General features: G+C 38.2%; 1 protein-coding gene across 1 annotated transcript in view; it reads left to right on the forward strand.

Annotated features, from left to right (window-relative positions):
- The window catches only part of ASCC3 (activating signal cointegrator 1 complex subunit 3), a 335161-nt gene that overhangs the window by 290786 nt on the left and 26863 nt on the right, over positions 1-17512 (forward strand). Inside the window, exon 37 of the mRNA XM_061427741.1 lies at positions 11646-11870. Coding sequence (XP_061283725.1) covers positions 11646-11870 — 225 coding nt within the window. The remainder of the gene's footprint in view (positions 1-11645; positions 11871-17512) is intronic.

Raw genomic sequence — 17512 nt, forward strand, 5'->3', positions numbered from 1 at the left:
AAACATATATCCATAAGTTTAAGACATTGATATAAATCAGACACATATTCTCAACATAAGGCCTGACAGGAAACACACATAGATCTATGAGTAATTACAAGTATATCTGTCAGTGTTTACATATTTGCCATCTGCATATGATAAAATTATTTTGATACGTTATTCCAGTAAAGCAGATTTTATGCATGTTGGACAAATATTTTATTGCTTAGCTAGATCTTAGTTTTACCATTTTCCAATAAATGTTTTATAACCAAGGGGCTCTTTTGTTACTTGTTAAGTTCATTCCTCGGAGAAGGCAATGGCACCCCACTCCAGTACTCCTGCCTGGAAAATCCCACGGATGGAGGAGCCTGGAAGGCTGCAGTCCATGGGGTCACTGAGGGTCAGACACGACTGAGCAACTTCACTTTCACTTTTCACGTTCATGCATTGGAGAAGGAAATGGCAACCCACTCCAGTGTTCTTGCCTGGAGAATCCCAGGGACAGGGGAGCCTGGTGGGCTGCCGTCTATGGGGTCACACAGAGTCGGACATGACTGAAGTGACTTCGCAGCAGCAGCAGCAGCAAGTTCATTCCTGGTATATCTTTCACTGCACTTTGAGGTCATTATAAGTTCCATGTAGGTCTAGTTTTTAGCATCATTTTAGAGATGAACTTTATTTATTATAGTGGTATATAAGTTATTCACTTTGAACAGATAATTTGAATAAAAGTATAAGTCTTAAGGTTAGAAACAATACTGCTTAAATATATATATGATTTAGAAAATAAGTTATATCAGTTTTTTCATAGATTAATGGTTGAATAAAAGGTAATCTGAAGTAATAAAGATAAAAATAAAGAGGCTTTTTATTTATCCCTTAATATATCTAGACCTGGATCAGTAAATGCCAGATTATTTTTCAAATATTATGATAAAATATATGCTTCTGCTACTGCTGCAAAGTCGCTTCAGTTGTGTCTGACTCTGTGCGACCCCATAGACGGCAGCCCACCAGGCTCTCCCGTCCCTGGGATTGTCCAGGCAAGAACACTGGAGTGGGTTGCCATTTCCTTCTCCAATGCATGAAAGTGGAAAGTGAAAGTGAAGTCGCTCAGTCGTGTCCGACTCCTAGTGAACCCATGGACTGCAGCCTACCAGGCTCCTCTGTCCATGGGATTTTCCAGGCAAGAGTACTGGAGTGGGGTGCCATTACCTTCTTCCATAAAAAATACATAATATACAAATTAATGTAATCCTTCAGAAAGGCACAGAAATTAAGCAGGGTTCCTATCTGGGAAATTTACTGAAATGCTCTTTCTACAGCTTAAGTGGCCAAAAAACAGTGTTGGAATGTGAGAAACTAATTTTGGTTTGTTTTAACGCCTCAGAATGTTACAGATTAATCAAGTGCTACTTAAAGTCTGGAATTCATTAACTTTACATGTTTTGCTTTTCCCATGACAGAGATTGTTACAGCATAAGGCATCTTTAGTCACTCACCTTGGTCAGGTTTACCATCCCCACTGTCCAGGAGCCCTCTTACCTGTTCTGCTTAGTGTGTTCAATGCAGGCAGTGATGTGTCCAGCAGTGTAAAAGTACTAGTTTCCTGTTATGTCAGGCTTACACAAGACCGTGCAGCAACCTGTTCCGGCTGTTTGTTACCTCAGTGATTTGCTTAGGTGAAGCAGACTCTTACAGTCACTGCAGCTAGAGTAAACACACTCACACATACACAAACAGAACTCATTTGTTTATACACGTTCACTAAAGAGAAGAAGCAGTGTATATACTACGTATTTGATAAGCTTCTTGTTAACAAATCTAAAAAGTAAGCTGTATGATCAGCAAATTTAAGGGCCACAAGGACACGTAAGACTTACATGTTGGATAATGGTACCCAAGTCCTAACTAAACCCAAGTACTCCTAATCTCTGAAAGACATACCTCATTAGTATAGACTGGCCAGATTGTTCTTCCAAGAACAAGCAAAATAAGTCAGTGATACAGCGGTGTGAACGTATCATTATGTAAGAGTGTATATCTTCACTAAACTAAAATCAGTGAGGCCTGCCATGCTGCGGTTCATGGGGTCGCAAAGAGTCATACACGACTGAGTGACTGAACTGAACTGAACTGAAAATCAGTGTAAATATACAAGCAAAATGTAGTAGCATACATACATATGTTTGTGGGTTGTTGTTTTTTTTTTTTTTTACTTTATGTGGAGTAGCTGAGTTTATGGCATTTCTCGAACAGATTGAGGTTTGTGGTAAAAAGGAAAACAAAATGAAAACTACTGAGTGAATAGCAGGGCCCATTTGATGTGATTATGAAAGATGTTTCTTTATCCTGATTTCTCTTTTGCAATCGAAAAACAGTAGCAGGGGGTTGCAAGCAGAGTTCATCATAGGTTGTCAATCACTGTCACTCAACATTTGCAGGGAAGATGTCTTTATTCAAGGACAGCTGGGCAAATCAGAGACATAGATTTGCAGTTAGTAGCCTGTCCAGCCAACAGTAAACAAGGACAGGGCAGACAAACCAGCCTCTCACATGAAAATATAATGGGCTCCACTGACCTCACTGCCCTCCATTCAGCTTCAATCCCAGTTGCATAAAAGCTTCATTGCCCACTTTCAATTTCCTTTAATTACCTACATGATGTAGATAAGAAAATGAACCTCACTTATAGTTAGTGATCACACACAGGAAATTAACTGGACAAGTTGTTTAGAATTAGAGGAGTAATTTGGAGATAAATAGAGTATCTTACTATGGAAGAAGAGGCTAGAAAGGGGTTTTGTTTGGCCGTTTGTTTTTAAGCAGGGATTTTATTATTTTACTAGCTCTCTGTGCAGATCCTGGGTTTGCTGCTTTCCTAATCTAAATAAAAAATCTCCTTTGTAAGTATCCTGAAACACACAGAATAAAATACTTGAAGGAAGTGAGAGCTAAGTAAAGTGGTGAAGCAAACACACCATATTCTAAAGAACTCAGAAAAATTGTGAACTGGAATGCCAGGAATAAATGATCATGGTTTTCACAGAAGGGTCTGGTGGAACAACTGAGAGTTAAACAGCAGTGTCTTCCGCCAAGTCTTTATTTTAAATGAACCATAATCAAACCATGAAAAATTAAATTCAAAATGCTGATAATGTTTTTATATATTCTAATTGATTTAAAAATCAGTATTTTTGTTTCATTCTTGTGGGTCACAGCATTTAAGTTTTAAGTAGAAAATACTGTAGGATTTCAGAGTACTGTAACTATCCATAACACTTTTTCTTCAGAAAAGTTGCAGCAAGTGCGTAATATCAATGGTTCTTTCTCTTCCCTGTCTCTTCATTGTATTTTTAGTTAGTTCACTGAAGAAGATTGAAAAGAGCATCTTTCCTTAACACACACTGATATGCTTTTGTGAACATTTAATTAATGTAAATTTAAAAGAAACCAAGGTGGATACTGGAGACTAAAACCTGCAGTATCAAACCTGTAGTTCAAGAGGATATAATTTCTGAATATTTTATCTTTAATTTGGCTATCTTGTATTGACAATATTGTCTTTCAAAGAATTGATATTTTCTGTAACACAGTTACATAAAAATTGTATGATTACTTGGATAAAATGAATGTGCCCCTACTAGTAAAGCATCAGTTAAAAAAAAATAATAATAACCTATTTCTTTGAAAAATATTTATGAATCATGATATTTTTAAAGTGAGTTAATTAAATGTCATTTTAGGTAGGGAAGTATTTTTATATAATTGTAAACAAAGGTCTATAACTGAAAACTGTAGAACAAAACTCAAATAATTGAATCTTAAGCCTCAGTTAACATTCTCTATGGTATATACTATATAGAGTATATAGTATATAGATATGGAGATTATTATTATAGTAATAATGCCTGACATTCATACAGAGTCTTACAGCTTTAAGTGGTTTCATAAACACTATCGCATTGAATCTTCACACCAAGTCCCAACTTAAGGAATTTGGGACTTAGGGAAGTTCAGTTATTCTCAGTAGGTCACATAGCTTGTAAATGGCAGAGCTGAAAATCCACCTGTTATATCAGTTCCCAGACCCAGTGTTCTCTCTACCACCTCACACTGTGCATACCACCCTCATGATCTGTAACATTTCTTAGGGGATGAATTACTTGCTACATTCTTTGGATTCCCCTTCAATTCAAACACTGGAAACAGAAAAGGAGGGACCCTCAAAGGAAGTAATAGCTTTTGATGAGACTTCATTTAATTATGGATAATTTTTAATTACAGAAACTATTATTGATTTGATATTTTTAAACATAAATCAAATGTCACCTCTTTGAAGATCTCACAAACATTGTCTTTGTAAAATTTAATAATGAAAAAGACATTGCTAATCAAAGTGAAGTGAAGTGAAAGTCACTCAGTCATGTCTGACTCTTTGCAATCCCATGTAGCCTGCCAGGCTCCTCCATCCATGGAATTCTTCAGGCCAGAATACTGGAGTGGGTAGCATGTTCCTTTCTCCAGGGGATCTTCCCAACCCAGGGATCGAATCCAGATCTCCTGAATTGCAAGCAGATTCTTTACTGTCTGAGTTATCAGGGAGGCCCCAAAATTCTGGAGTGGGTAACCTATCCCTTCTCCAGTGGACCTTCCCGACCCAGGAATTGAACCAGGATCTCCTGCAATGCAGGCAGATTCATCACTAGCTGAGCAACCAGGGAAGCCCACAGCTACAAAGTTGGCTTTGCAACCCCGTGGACTGTAGCCCACCAGACTTCTTTGACCATGGGATTTCCCAAACAAGAGTGAGTTGCCGTTCCCTCCTCCAGGGGATCTTCCTGACCCAGGGAACCTGCGTCAAACCTGCGTCTCCTACATTGGCAGGCAGTTTGTTTACCACTGAGCTACTGGGGAAGCCCTAGTAATTAAAAGAATAATATTAAATAATCAAATCCGTGCAAGTATTCTTAAGTGTTTTCCTGTAGTAAGAGGCTGTGCCCCTCTTTTTGAACTCAAGTTTGAACCTTATCCTATCACTTTCACTTTTTTACCTTAAAAAATTTTTCTTTTTACTGTCTTTCAGCTCAGTCATAACCTCCTCAAAGATACATTCCCTCTGACCTACAGTTATTATTTGTACCCCTCCCTTACTTGTCCAGTTGTCATTTTACATTTATTCATGGGCAATTTTGATTAAGGTTTAGCTCCCCCATTTAACTATGAAGCTTAATGAGAGTAGGGGATCAATCATGTCTTTTTTTTTTTCCCACCATTTGGTACCCAGCAATAATATATGCTAAATAAATATTTGGTAAACAAATGACTAAGACATTGTGCATTGTGTTTATTAAAGTATTTTTAATTTTTATTATTAAAGTGTATAGATTTTGCAAAGAAATTAAGGACCCCTTAATTAACAAAGGAACTGTTCGATTGCTTTTATGCACCAAGAAAAGCCATCACTGAATTAAATTTTTCAGTAAGATCACTGTCTGAGTAATCTACATTAAAGATTTGATTGCTCCCCTAATCAACCTAGAAAGATCTCTCCACTGCAGAGCATTTTTTCCAACCTAAAATGTACTCAGCTGTTAGCAGACTCATCTGATACTGATACTGCTGGCAGTGAGCAAATTCACAGTCCTGGTGAAGCAGGGGATTAAAGCAATAAATCGGGGGTAATTCAAGCAGAATTGGCATGATTTGGAGAACAGTGGAGTCACATCTTACTTTAGATTCTAAAGTAAGCAAATACATTAAGAAGCACTAATGATAAAAGTTTACTGAAAATAACCCTAAAAGTAGAATAAGCATAATTTTGAGTAGTCAGTCTTGCTCAGATATGCTAATTCTCAGTGACTTCGACACCACTGGTTTTCCCTCTAGTATTAGAGCAGATCATTGTTTCTTTAGCACCAAATGAAGTAGTTGCTTGCATTTGGAAGTCAAGCTTTATGAAAAAATGTGCATCTTTGGATACTAGAATCATACGTCACACTCTCAGAAGTATTTGCGAACTAAGACTGGGAAATGCCTAGTTTATATTGTTGCCTGCTAATCAATCAATTGATATCTAATCTATCTGTTTCTCTCCCTTTCTCTCTCTCTGTCTCTCTCCCTCTCTCTCACACACACACAGAGTGTGGGGAAGAGGGGTGTGTAATGTATATAATAAAATGTGAACAAGATTGTACAGAAGGAAGTAGATTACTTAGATAATACCATTAATTAGTGCTTTTAGCCAAATCCTTACTTTCATGTAATTTATAAGTCTAAACCTGTTTCCTACATATCTGAAACCTGGAGGACCAATACAGTTGTCAGTATTAAAATAGTTATTCAATTTTCTTTTGGTAAAAGATCAGTTGTTGTTGTTCAGCCGCTCAGTCATGTCTGACTCTTTGTGACCCCATGGACTGCAGCATGGCAGGCTTCCCTGTCCTTCACCATCTCCCAGAGCTTGCTTAAACTCATGTCCATTGAGTCGGTGATGCCAGTGAATCAGAGGTGGTTGTATTTTTTGAACAGTATGAAGAAATCTAAATATAAATAAATTTTAAATTGTGAAACAGATTTAAAGCTGATTTCTTCTCCTTCCACCTCCACCCAACTATCTGGATTGTAGTCCTTTCTTTAAGTGTATTTTGCACGCTTAACAGAAAGCTCCTGCTCACTGAGTGTTCCCAGCCTGTCTGTTATTAATAGCATCATCATTCTCCTCATCCCTGGGGCTCAAACTATAGACCCCTCCTTATCTGTTTTTATGGATCTGCTCGTATTATTTTCTGCGCCTGGAATGCAAGGAATCTCTCTCCCTCTCTCCTCTTCTGCAAATTATTCTAAGCCTCGAACAAACACTATCTCTTTTAGGAAACTTTCCAACACATCCAATTCACTTCAGCCCTCTTCTCTGAATAGCAGTACTTTATTCTGCACTTAAAATAATTATTTATATAAATTGTTTTCACTGATATCACTTCATTTTTTTTGAAATAAAAGGTCATGTTTTAGATTTCTGAACCATCTTCTTCCTTATCTGCTGTTGCATTTTCCTTAAGCCATTTGGCAAGGCTGAGATGGACAGGCATTGATGGGAATTTGAATAGAGCCCAGATACTAAGTTGAGATATGTCAGTCATCAGGTGTCAATGTATCAGCCCTGAAATTCACCTAAAATCAAAAAGAATAGCCTTGCCATGTATAACTGGTCCTTCTTTGGCAGATGACTTCAGAGAGAATAGGAAAGAGTTGAAATGACATATAAAAAGAAATCCAAGATGACTCATAGAGGCAAAACATTATTAACTGCTAACATGTCAGTATATACTTCTTACATAAAGCATCACAAACTGGTGAAGACAATGTTCAAAATAGTGTAAAGCAGCTGTGATATTTTTGACTTAAAAAACAAAGTAAGACAAGAGACATAATTCATGAGAAAATGTCATGATTATTTTAATATTTCTATTAAATGTCCTGGTTCCAGGAACACTATTCACGTCTCTGTTCATCTAGGTACCATCTGCTCGTCTTCGGTATCAGCCTATTTGCCTTTTCCTTCAAGAAACCTTTATGACCGTCCTAACTTGGTCAGATATCTTTGCTAAATTCTCATGCCCTTTTACATATTTCTTCTTCATGGAATTTATCATCATATCACAGTTGCATTTATGTGGCTGAATAGTGTCTGTCTCCGTCATAAGGTGGATATTCAACAAATATTTGTTACTGTTTTCTATTGTTGTCCTTGTTGTATGTCCCTGTTTTTGCCTTTTGTTGTCTTATTTGAGCATTTTATATGATTTCATTTTCTACTCTTAGCATATCAGTTATATATATATATCTTGCCTGGAAAATCCCATGGACGAAGGAGCCTGGTAGGCTGCAGTCCACGGAGTCACTAAGAGTTAGACACGACTGAGCGACTTCACTTTCACTTTTCACTTTCATGCATTGGAGAAGGCAATGGCAACCCACTCCAGTGATGTTGCCTGGAGAATCCCAGGGACTGGGGAGCCTGGTGGGCTGCCGTCTATGGGGTTGCACAGAGTCGGACACGACTGAAGCGACTTAGCATATATATATATATATATATATATATATATATATATATAGTGGAGGGGGGTGGGTTTGGCTTTTTTTAGTGGTTACCCTTGAGTTTACAATGTACATTTACAAATAATTGAATTCCACTTTCAAGTCAGTATACACTAGCGGGTAATGTAAATATAATAACAAAGTAGTCATAATTCCTTCCATTTCTTGTTTCATTGCTGCTGTTCATGTCACTTATATACAAGTCATATACATAAGCATAAGACATGCATAAGCATACATGATTGAATACATTGTTATTATTTTGAACTAAGTGTTGTCTGTTGGATCAGTGTTCTTCTTTTCTTTATACAATGCCAAATTTTGGACCTATATTATTTTCTTCCTCTGCAGAGAACTTATATTTCTTGCAAGGCCATTCTACCAGTCTGTTGCCAGCAAATTAATTCAGTATTTATTTGTCTGAGAAAGTTGTATTTCTCTATCCCTTTTGAGGGATAATTTCACAGGGTATAGAACCTCTAGGTTGGTGGAATTTTTTTCTCAACACTTTAAATATTTCATGCCACTCTCCTCTTGTTTGCATGGTTTCTGAGGTGAGTAATTCAGAAGTAACATTTACCTTTGTTCCTTTATAGGTAACATGATTTTTTTTTCCCCCTGTCTGACATTAATGGGTAGGGGGAAGGATTTTCGATCATTATTGTTTCAGCTGTTTCTTCTCTTACTTTCTCTCCTCCTCCTGGTATTCCCTTTATATATATGTTACATCTTTTGTCATTGTCCCACAGTCCTTGGATATCATCTTGTGTCTCTTTCAGTCTTTGTTCTCTTTGCTTTTCAGTTTTCAGAGATAAGATTGTTATATCCTCTAGCTCAAAAATTCTTTGCTCAGCCATGTCCAGTCTACCAATAAATTCACCAAAAGCATTCTTCATTTCTCTTAGTGTTTTTGTCTTTAGCTTTTCTCTTTGGCTCTTTTCTAGGATTTCCATCTCTCCACTTCTATTGTTCATCTATTCTTGTGTGCTTAGTCACATCCAACTCTTTGCAGCCCCATGGACTATAGCCTGCCAGGCTCCTCTGTCCATGGGATTTCCCAGGCAAGAATACTGGAGTGGGTTTCCTTCTCCAGGGGATCTTCCTGACCCAGGGATCAAACCCACATCTCCTGCATTGCAGGCAGGCTCTTTACCACTGAGCCACCAGGGAAGCCCTTATCTGTTTTTACAGGCTGTCTGTTTTATCTGTCGGACCTCTTAGCATATAAATCATTATAAATCATTGTTGTTGTTGTTGTTAAGTTGCTTCAGTCATGTCTGAGTCTGTGCGATCCCATAGACGGCAGGCCACCAGGATCCCCCGTCCCTGGGATTCTCCAGGCAAGAACACCGGAGTGGGTTGCCATTTCCTTCTCCAATGCATGAAAGTAAAAAGTGAAAGTGAAGTCACTCAGACGTGTCCGAATCTTTGCGACCCCATGGACTGCAGCCTACCAGGCTCCTCCGTCCATGGGATTTTCCAGGCACGAGTACTGGAGTGGGGTGCCATCTCCTTCTCCAGTTATATATCATAGTTGTTTTAAATTCCTGCTCTTATAATTCTAACATCCCTGCCATGTCTGGTTCTGATGATGGCTCTATTTCTTCAAACTGTGTTTTTAGCCTTTTGGTATACCTTTTTTCTTGATAGCTGGACATAGTGTATTGGGTAAAAAGAGCTGCAGTAAATAGGCCTTTTGTAATGCAGTGAGGTGGGGCACAGAGGTGTAGGGGGAATATCCTCTGCTCCAGGGATCAGGCCCCATGTTTTTGTGACTCTGTGAATTTCACATCTGTTTCTCAGTGTTTTTCTACCCTCCCACCTTTGGTGGGATAAGATGGCTAGCTTGGGCTAAAGTGGGATATTCCATTCTTCCATGTGCAAAGTTGGAACTGGTTACAGTTGGGTATTTCCCTTATCCAGGTCAGATAGGTTTTTATAATATCCCAGCGGGTTAGGCTCCAGTTAACTAGTTCTCCTGAGAGCTGGCCTTGCTAAGAAGGACAGAGTGCTCTGGTGTATTTCAGAATGGTTCTTTTCCCCTCCCCTTGCCAGAAGTCCAAGGGGATTTTTCTCTGGTATTGACTATAGGAATCTGGCTGGGCTCCTGAAGGTAAATCTCATAGTATTGTGAGGCCCCTACAACTTAGTCCCCATGGAGCTTTTAGCTCTTGGAGTTGCCCACACTGAATCTCCCATAATTCATCAGTTACAGTTCAGGTTTTCTTACCTTCACATATTCCTGTGACATTTTCTGCCTATGAGTCTCTGCTCCTCTTAGCCATGACTCCCTGCATTTTCCAGCCTTGGGGGCAGCAGTTTGTCCTGTGTCCTCCCTTCTCATATGGATCCAAGACCATATGTTGTTGGTTTTTTCAACCTCTTCTGCTCTTTTTTTTTTAATTGATGTATAATTGATATATAGTGTTGTGTTAGTTTCTGCTGTATAGCAAAATGTCAGCCTGTTCAGCTTTTTACTTGTTACAATGGAGTGGTGGCTTCTATGCTCCTTGCATGTGGAACTGGAAACCGCCAAATGTGAACAATTTTATTTTAACCTAATCTATCATAGTTAAGTCTTAAGTTAATGATCCTGGTCTTCACCATTTTCTTACCTCACCAATCCTATCCTCATCCACCTTTCTTCCAGGCCTGCCTATTTCTTCCACTCATCCTAAGTCCCCGAACTGACTATCCCTTTAATACTCTGTACTTACCATATCATAGCATTAATTTCCACTTTGTAGGACTTGTTTTTTCCTGATGAACTCTCAGTTGCTGATTTACTGCCGTGGGCCCACTGTCAAGCATGATGTTTGATGCTCACTACAACCCACTCCAGTACTCTTGCCTGGAAAATCCCATGGATGGAGGAGCCTGGTAGGCTGCAGTCCATGGGGTCGCTAGGAGTCGCACACGACTGAGCAACTTCCCTTTCACTTTTCACTTTCATGCATTGGAGAGAAGGAAATGGCAACCCACTCCAATGTTCTTGCTTGGAGAATCCCAGGGATGGTGGAGCCTGATGGGCTGCCGTCTATGGGGTCGCACAGAGTTGGACACGACTGAAGTGACACAGCAGCAGCAGAATCTGTATTACTTTTCTTGACTGTATAAATAAGATCATACATGAGTTTCAGATATATTATAAATTACTAGCTTTTGCTTAATATTAATAGAGTGTGTGTGTTAGTTACTCAGTCATGTCCAAGTCTTTGTGACCCCATGGACTGTACAGCCCGCCAGGCTCTTCTGTCCATGGGATTTTCCAGGCAAGGATACTGGAATGGGTTGCCATTTCTTTCTCCAGGGGATCTTCCCAACCCAGGGATCGAACCCAGGTCACCTGCATTGCAGTCAGATGCTTTACCGTCTGAGCTACTAAGGAAGCCTAAATATTAGTAGTAGTATTGAACAAAGCAGAATTTTAAGGGATATGGTTATCTTAAAGGTTTTTCTAAAGCATATTTTAAATGTTAGTAGTTAAAGCTAAGTACAGTAACTATTATACTTTTGATCCAGTACATTATGTATCTCTGTGAATTTGTATGTTTTTTCAGGATGCAGAAGAATATACCGATTTGCCAGTAAGACACAATGAAGATCATATGAATAGTGAACTGGCAAAATGTCTTCCTTTGGAATCGAATCCTCATTCATTTGACAGCCCTCACACCAAAGCACATCTCCTACTGCAGGCACATCTCAGCCGAACCATGCTGCCCTGCCCAGATTATGACACTGATACCAAGACAGTGTTGGACCAAGCTCTCCGAGTATGCCAGGTATGAAAGTCCTTTCTAATTATCTACATTTTCTCCAGTTCTTTCTGGGTTTTTTCTTTTTTTTTTTCCCCTGTTGTAGAAGAAAATATGCTTGTGTTTAAACACTTTTATTGTAGCATTATTGAGAAAAACCTAGTGAATCAAATCAGGAATTTTTGAAGGAAAAGAAAATGTAAATGCAGTAAGGTGACAGTTTCAGCCATCCATTCCATCGAAATTTATTGAAGGTAAACTGAGTACCAGGTATTTTTCTAGGTTCTGAGCATACAGCAGTGAACAGGACAGAAGAGACCCTGTTGTAATGGGCTTTCACTGGAGACGTAAAAGACAGACAATTAAAAATATAAGTCAAGTGGCAATCACTGCTATGTTAAAATAGTAGTAAAGTATAATAAAGGAAATATGGAGTAAGATGGAGGGTGCCATTTTGCCTATGAAGTCATTTAAGAAAGAAAGGGAAGGGGGTGAGCCATGGGTTATCTACTCAGAATAGATTCTAAACACTAAGAAGACCTAGTGCCAGAATTCAAGTATACTCAAGAAAAATGAAGAAGGCCATTGTGAAAAAGTTGAAAAGGAGTGGTTTGAAATGAGATCCGAGAGGGTGGGAATGGACACTATAGAGAAAATGGGTTCAGGTCATGTAGGGAGTTTGTAAACCATCGTAGGGATTTTGGTTTTACTCTGAATGAGAGAGAAGCTGTAGAGTCGTGGTTCACTAATGGTTATGGTGGTTGTATTGATATCTATGAATATTTGCCATATTAATTCAAACATAAATTCTCAAATATTACGTCATTTGAAAATAACAGTTGTAAACCCATTATATGTTAATGATTTTTCATAAGAAATAGCTATTTTTGAAAACAATGAGAAGTGTAATAGTGTTTTACATTTTTGCAAATATCTTTCATATCTCATTTACCAGAAGTCAACTCAATTCATTTATCATCTTTTACAAGCAGTCTGTTACAATATGATATTTTAATTGAAGTATCTGGAGGAAATCCAGCCTCAGACAGATATGTAGTTTAAAGAAGAGAGTATTTGTATAGCCTTTTCAGAAAAGTGTAGATATTCTCTGATACTGTACAAAACCTTGACATGTGATATTCCTTAGTTAGTTGCCATGCAGAATCTGAAATCGTTATCTATGAACTTTATAGCTTAAATCAAGCTATAAGGCTAGGCAAGAAATGATGGTGGCTGGACCAAGTTGGTGTGGGAAAGACTGGTGAAAAGTAGTTGGATCCTGTATATTTTTTAAGGAGAATCTGTTAATGAATTGAACAAGGGTTTTTAGGCAAAGCATGAAGCCAAAGATGATTCCAGAGCTTTTCCCCAGCGCCACTAGAAGGCTGGAGTTGCCATTTCCTGGGAGATAACTGTGAGAAGAGCAGGGTGGGAGATGCACACTTGAAGGATTGAGCTTATAAGAGACTTTGATTTTCTACTTTATGCCTTTTGGGACATTTCTATAGCAAAAACAAGTTTTAAGGTTTTCAAGAGACTTATGGTGTTTTTAGGACTTCTCTGGTGGCTCAGATGGTGAAGAATCTGCCTGTCTGAAATGCGGGAAAATTAGGTTTGATCCCTGGGTTGGGAAGATCTCCTGGAGAAGGGAATGGCAACCCACTCCAGTATTCTTGGGGCTATCCTAGTGATTCATCAGATGGTTAAGAATCTGCCTACAATGGGGGAGAACTGGGTTCTATCCCTGAGTCCAGAAGATCCCCTAGAGAAGGGAACAGCTACCCACTCCAGTATTCTCGCCTGGAGAATTCCATGGAAAGAGAAGCCTGGTGGGCTACAGTCAGTCCATGAGATTGCAAAGAGTCAGACACAACTGAACAAGTAACACTTTGACTTTCACATGGTGTTTTTAAAGGTGGAGTAAATGAATCTGAAGATGTATGTATGAGTGAGTGAAGTCGCTCAGTTGTATCTGACTCTTTGCCACCCCATGGACTGTAGCCTACCATGCTCGTCCATCCATGGGATTTTCCAGGCAAGAATACTGGAGTGGGTTGCCATTTCCTTCTCCAGAGGATTTTCCCAACCCATGGATCAAACCCAGGTTTCCCACATTGTAGGCAGACGCTTTACCATCTGAGCCACCAGGGAAGTCCTAGATTTATGTATAGCCATTTACAAAATTAAAGACTTAAAAGATAACCTAGGCATCTTTCAGGTTATAGAACACTGCAGAATATTACGGTTCCTCTTATTAATTCTGTATCTGTCTAGAATATCTACATAAATATGTGAATATATATATCTAATGACAGAAGATCCAGAATAGTATCTACCAAAAGATTAACAGTAGCCATCTCTGTCACAGCATTTGAGGTAATTTTTAATTTATTTTCTATGCTCTTTTAAAATGTTTGTATGTTTTCAAATGAGCTTTTAACAATTTTATTATTGGGAGAAAAAAAACTTAATCTTATTATTTAAAAGAATAGAGCTGTTTCATATAATATTCACAAACTATCAGGAATTAGAAGGGATATAAGGCTATAATACACAAGTAAATTTTTTAACCCTTTTTTGTAGCTAACATATGGTTTATCTCTCTAGGAAGATGATTTGCCACTCTTTATTAGTCACACTTTATCAATGAAGGTTAAAGCTCCTAAAGTTTTAGCTGTGGCCACCAATACTCATTTGTGTTTCCTGTAGCCATTTTTTTCTCCTCCTCAAAGGCTGACCTATTAATGAACTCAGGGTCAGGAAGGGTTGGAGAGACATTACAGGAGAAATTAAATTTTTGTACTTATAGTTATACTTACAGGTGTACGTATTTACATCATATATAAAAATTATAATATATATCAACTCATTCATAGTTTCTTTTTCATCACTCAGTCAATAATGATTCAAAAGCTGTAAATAATAGAAATTAGTGATTTTACAAGGAGTCTATTTCTAAATTTACTCTAAGGAAAAGATTCAGTCAGGTACTTTTAACCTCTACTTAAATATTCTTATATACTATTTCTTGGATATTTATACTTCTTAAAAATTTTTTGCTCCATCTAAACAACATCGTAACTATAAAAGTAATACATGTCACTGTAGAAAATTTGGAAAAGCAATGTATTAAATTTAAAGTCATTCATGGTAGTTATATCTTTACCCCTGTGAATATGAGACTCTTTTTGGTTGATGAATTAAAAATTTTTTAGTTCAAAAAATGTTTTTTAATTTTTTTTCATTTTGAAGTAACTTCAGACATTAAAAGTTTGTAAAACATAGTACAATAAAATTCCCATGTGTCTTGCACTGGGCTTCCCCTAATGTTAGCATCTTGCCTCAGTGCTGATCCTGGTAACTAATCTACAGACCTCATTCCAATTCTGTCCATTTGGATTTTATCCCACTAATACCTTTCTCTGTTCCAGGATCCAGTCCAGGATCCCACAGAGCACTTAGTTGTCACGTCCCCTTCAGTCTCCTTGACGTTCAGGACATTGGCACGTGTGAGGGGCACTGGCCAGGTGTCTTACAGAGCTGTCCCTCAGTTTGGGCTTGCCTGATATTGCCTCATAATCACATTGAAGTTACATACTACTGGCTAAGAATGCCATAGAAGTGATGTTTTGTCCTCTTGGTATATCATATCAAGAGGCTTGTGACATGGATGTGTTATTACCAGAGATATTGACTTTGTACACTTGAGGTAGTATCTGCCAGGCTTCTCCACTGTAAAGTTACTTTTTTTTTTCCTTTTGTAACTAATATGTTGTGGTAAGAAACTTTGAGATTATGCAGTTATCCTGTTTCTCATCAAATTTTCCTACATTATTTTCATCATTCATTGGAGGCTGTCTCCTGAAACAGTTACTACTGTGATCTTTTTCTGTCATTCCCAGAATTTCCATTCTCCTCCATTTATTTATTTACTTTACATATTTATATAAGTATAGGCTCACAAGTAGTTAGAGAGTGGTTTTAGAGATGCTCATTGACTTCATTGCTACCTGGGTGTTGTTACCTCTAAGCCTCCTCAGTGGGTAAAGCTAGGAAATGTAAGTATGTATACATAGACATCTGTATCTGTTTGTTTATCTACGTGTGTGTGTGTGCATGTTTGGATGTGTAGAAAACATTTGTATTCATAAAACCATGAGTTCATTCCAATACCTCCAATTCCAGTTTAATACCAAGAGTTCATTTTAGTCTTTCCCTTTTAAAAAATTGTAATTCTTTTCTTTACCCATGAGAAACTTGGCTCTCACTAGTCAAAATTTGTGTACTTAATTCCTCCATCCTAGCCTACTCCTGATATAGCTTTAGAATGACTAAACCCTTCAGTTCAGTTCACTTCAGTTGCTCAGTCGTGTCCGACTCTTTGCGACCCCATGAATTGCAGCACACCAGGCCTCCCTGTGCATCACCAACTCCCGGAGTTCACCCAGACTCATGTCCATCGAGTCGGTGATGCCATCCAGCCATCTCATCCTCTGTCGTCCCCTTTTCCTCCTGCCCCCAATCCCTCCCAGCATCAGAGTCTTTTCCAATGAGTCAACTATTCGCATGAGGTGGCCAAAGTACTGGAGTTTCAGCTTCAGCATCCCTTACTCCTGCCAAAAAACAAGTTTACTAACTAGAGTAAATAGCTGTGTACAGTTCTTTTTTGGTCTTTGGAGGCTCAGAGGCTCTCTTTTTCTTTGTGCGTTTACTCTCTTTCTTCCTTTGCAAATTTTTATTATGTTATTTTCTAACCTTTAAAAAGGTAGTTTACAACGTCAAGTATTCTTCTCAAGTATAATTTCTAATGGCCACATTATATTTTTTCATAAGAAGGTCACAGTTTGTTTAATTAATTCCCATTGTTGGGCATTATGTGTACAATTTTCCGTTAGTATAAATTACAAGCATTAGTTATGTTTATGGGCTTTCCTTGTAGCTCAGCTGGTAAAGAATCTGCCTACAGTGTGGGAGACCTGGGTTTGATCCCTGGGTTGGAAAGATCCCCTGGAAAAGGGAAAGGCTACCCACTCCAATATTCTGGCCTAGAGAATTCCAAGGACTGTATAGTCCATGGAGTCACAAAGAGTCAGACATGACTGAGCGACTTTCACTTACATTTAGTTATGTTTATAAATGTAGATTTGGCTTTTTGGAAGCCACCTAAAATGAAAATTAATTGTAAAGAAATGGCAACCAGCTTCATATACTAAATCCTCTCATTCCTACAATTTTTTTGTAAGAGTATGATAAAAGTAAACAAGCCAGGAAGAGGAAATATTAGGGTTGCTAATGGAAAATTTGAGGGTAAGTCATGACTTGATAATTTTCCATGACAGAGTGACAGTTTTCATTATTGTACACTATTGTCCTCATTTGCTACATTGATACCATTGGCCTGGAAAGCATTGATTCAGGCAGTTTTCCAACCTGAAGCCCTGGTGGCTGATTGAAAATTATACTGCCCTCATGGGACATCAGCATGACCTTGTGTTCTGAGTATGGGACTTGGTACCACCATCTTACTATAAATTCAGCTCTGTTCCTGTTTTGGTATAAAGGCCTTAGGCAAGTCACTGAATTCCTGCTGTCTAAATAAAAAATAAAATCTTATGAAAGTGGGACATTAGTTAATATTTATAAAATGAACAATGATTTGAGGACTCAAG

Source organism: Bos javanicus, chromosome 9 (assembly GCF_032452875.1).
Source record: "Bos javanicus breed banteng chromosome 9, ARS-OSU_banteng_1.0, whole genome shotgun sequence".
Taxonomy (NCBI): domain Eukaryota; kingdom Metazoa; phylum Chordata; class Mammalia; order Artiodactyla; family Bovidae; genus Bos; species Bos javanicus.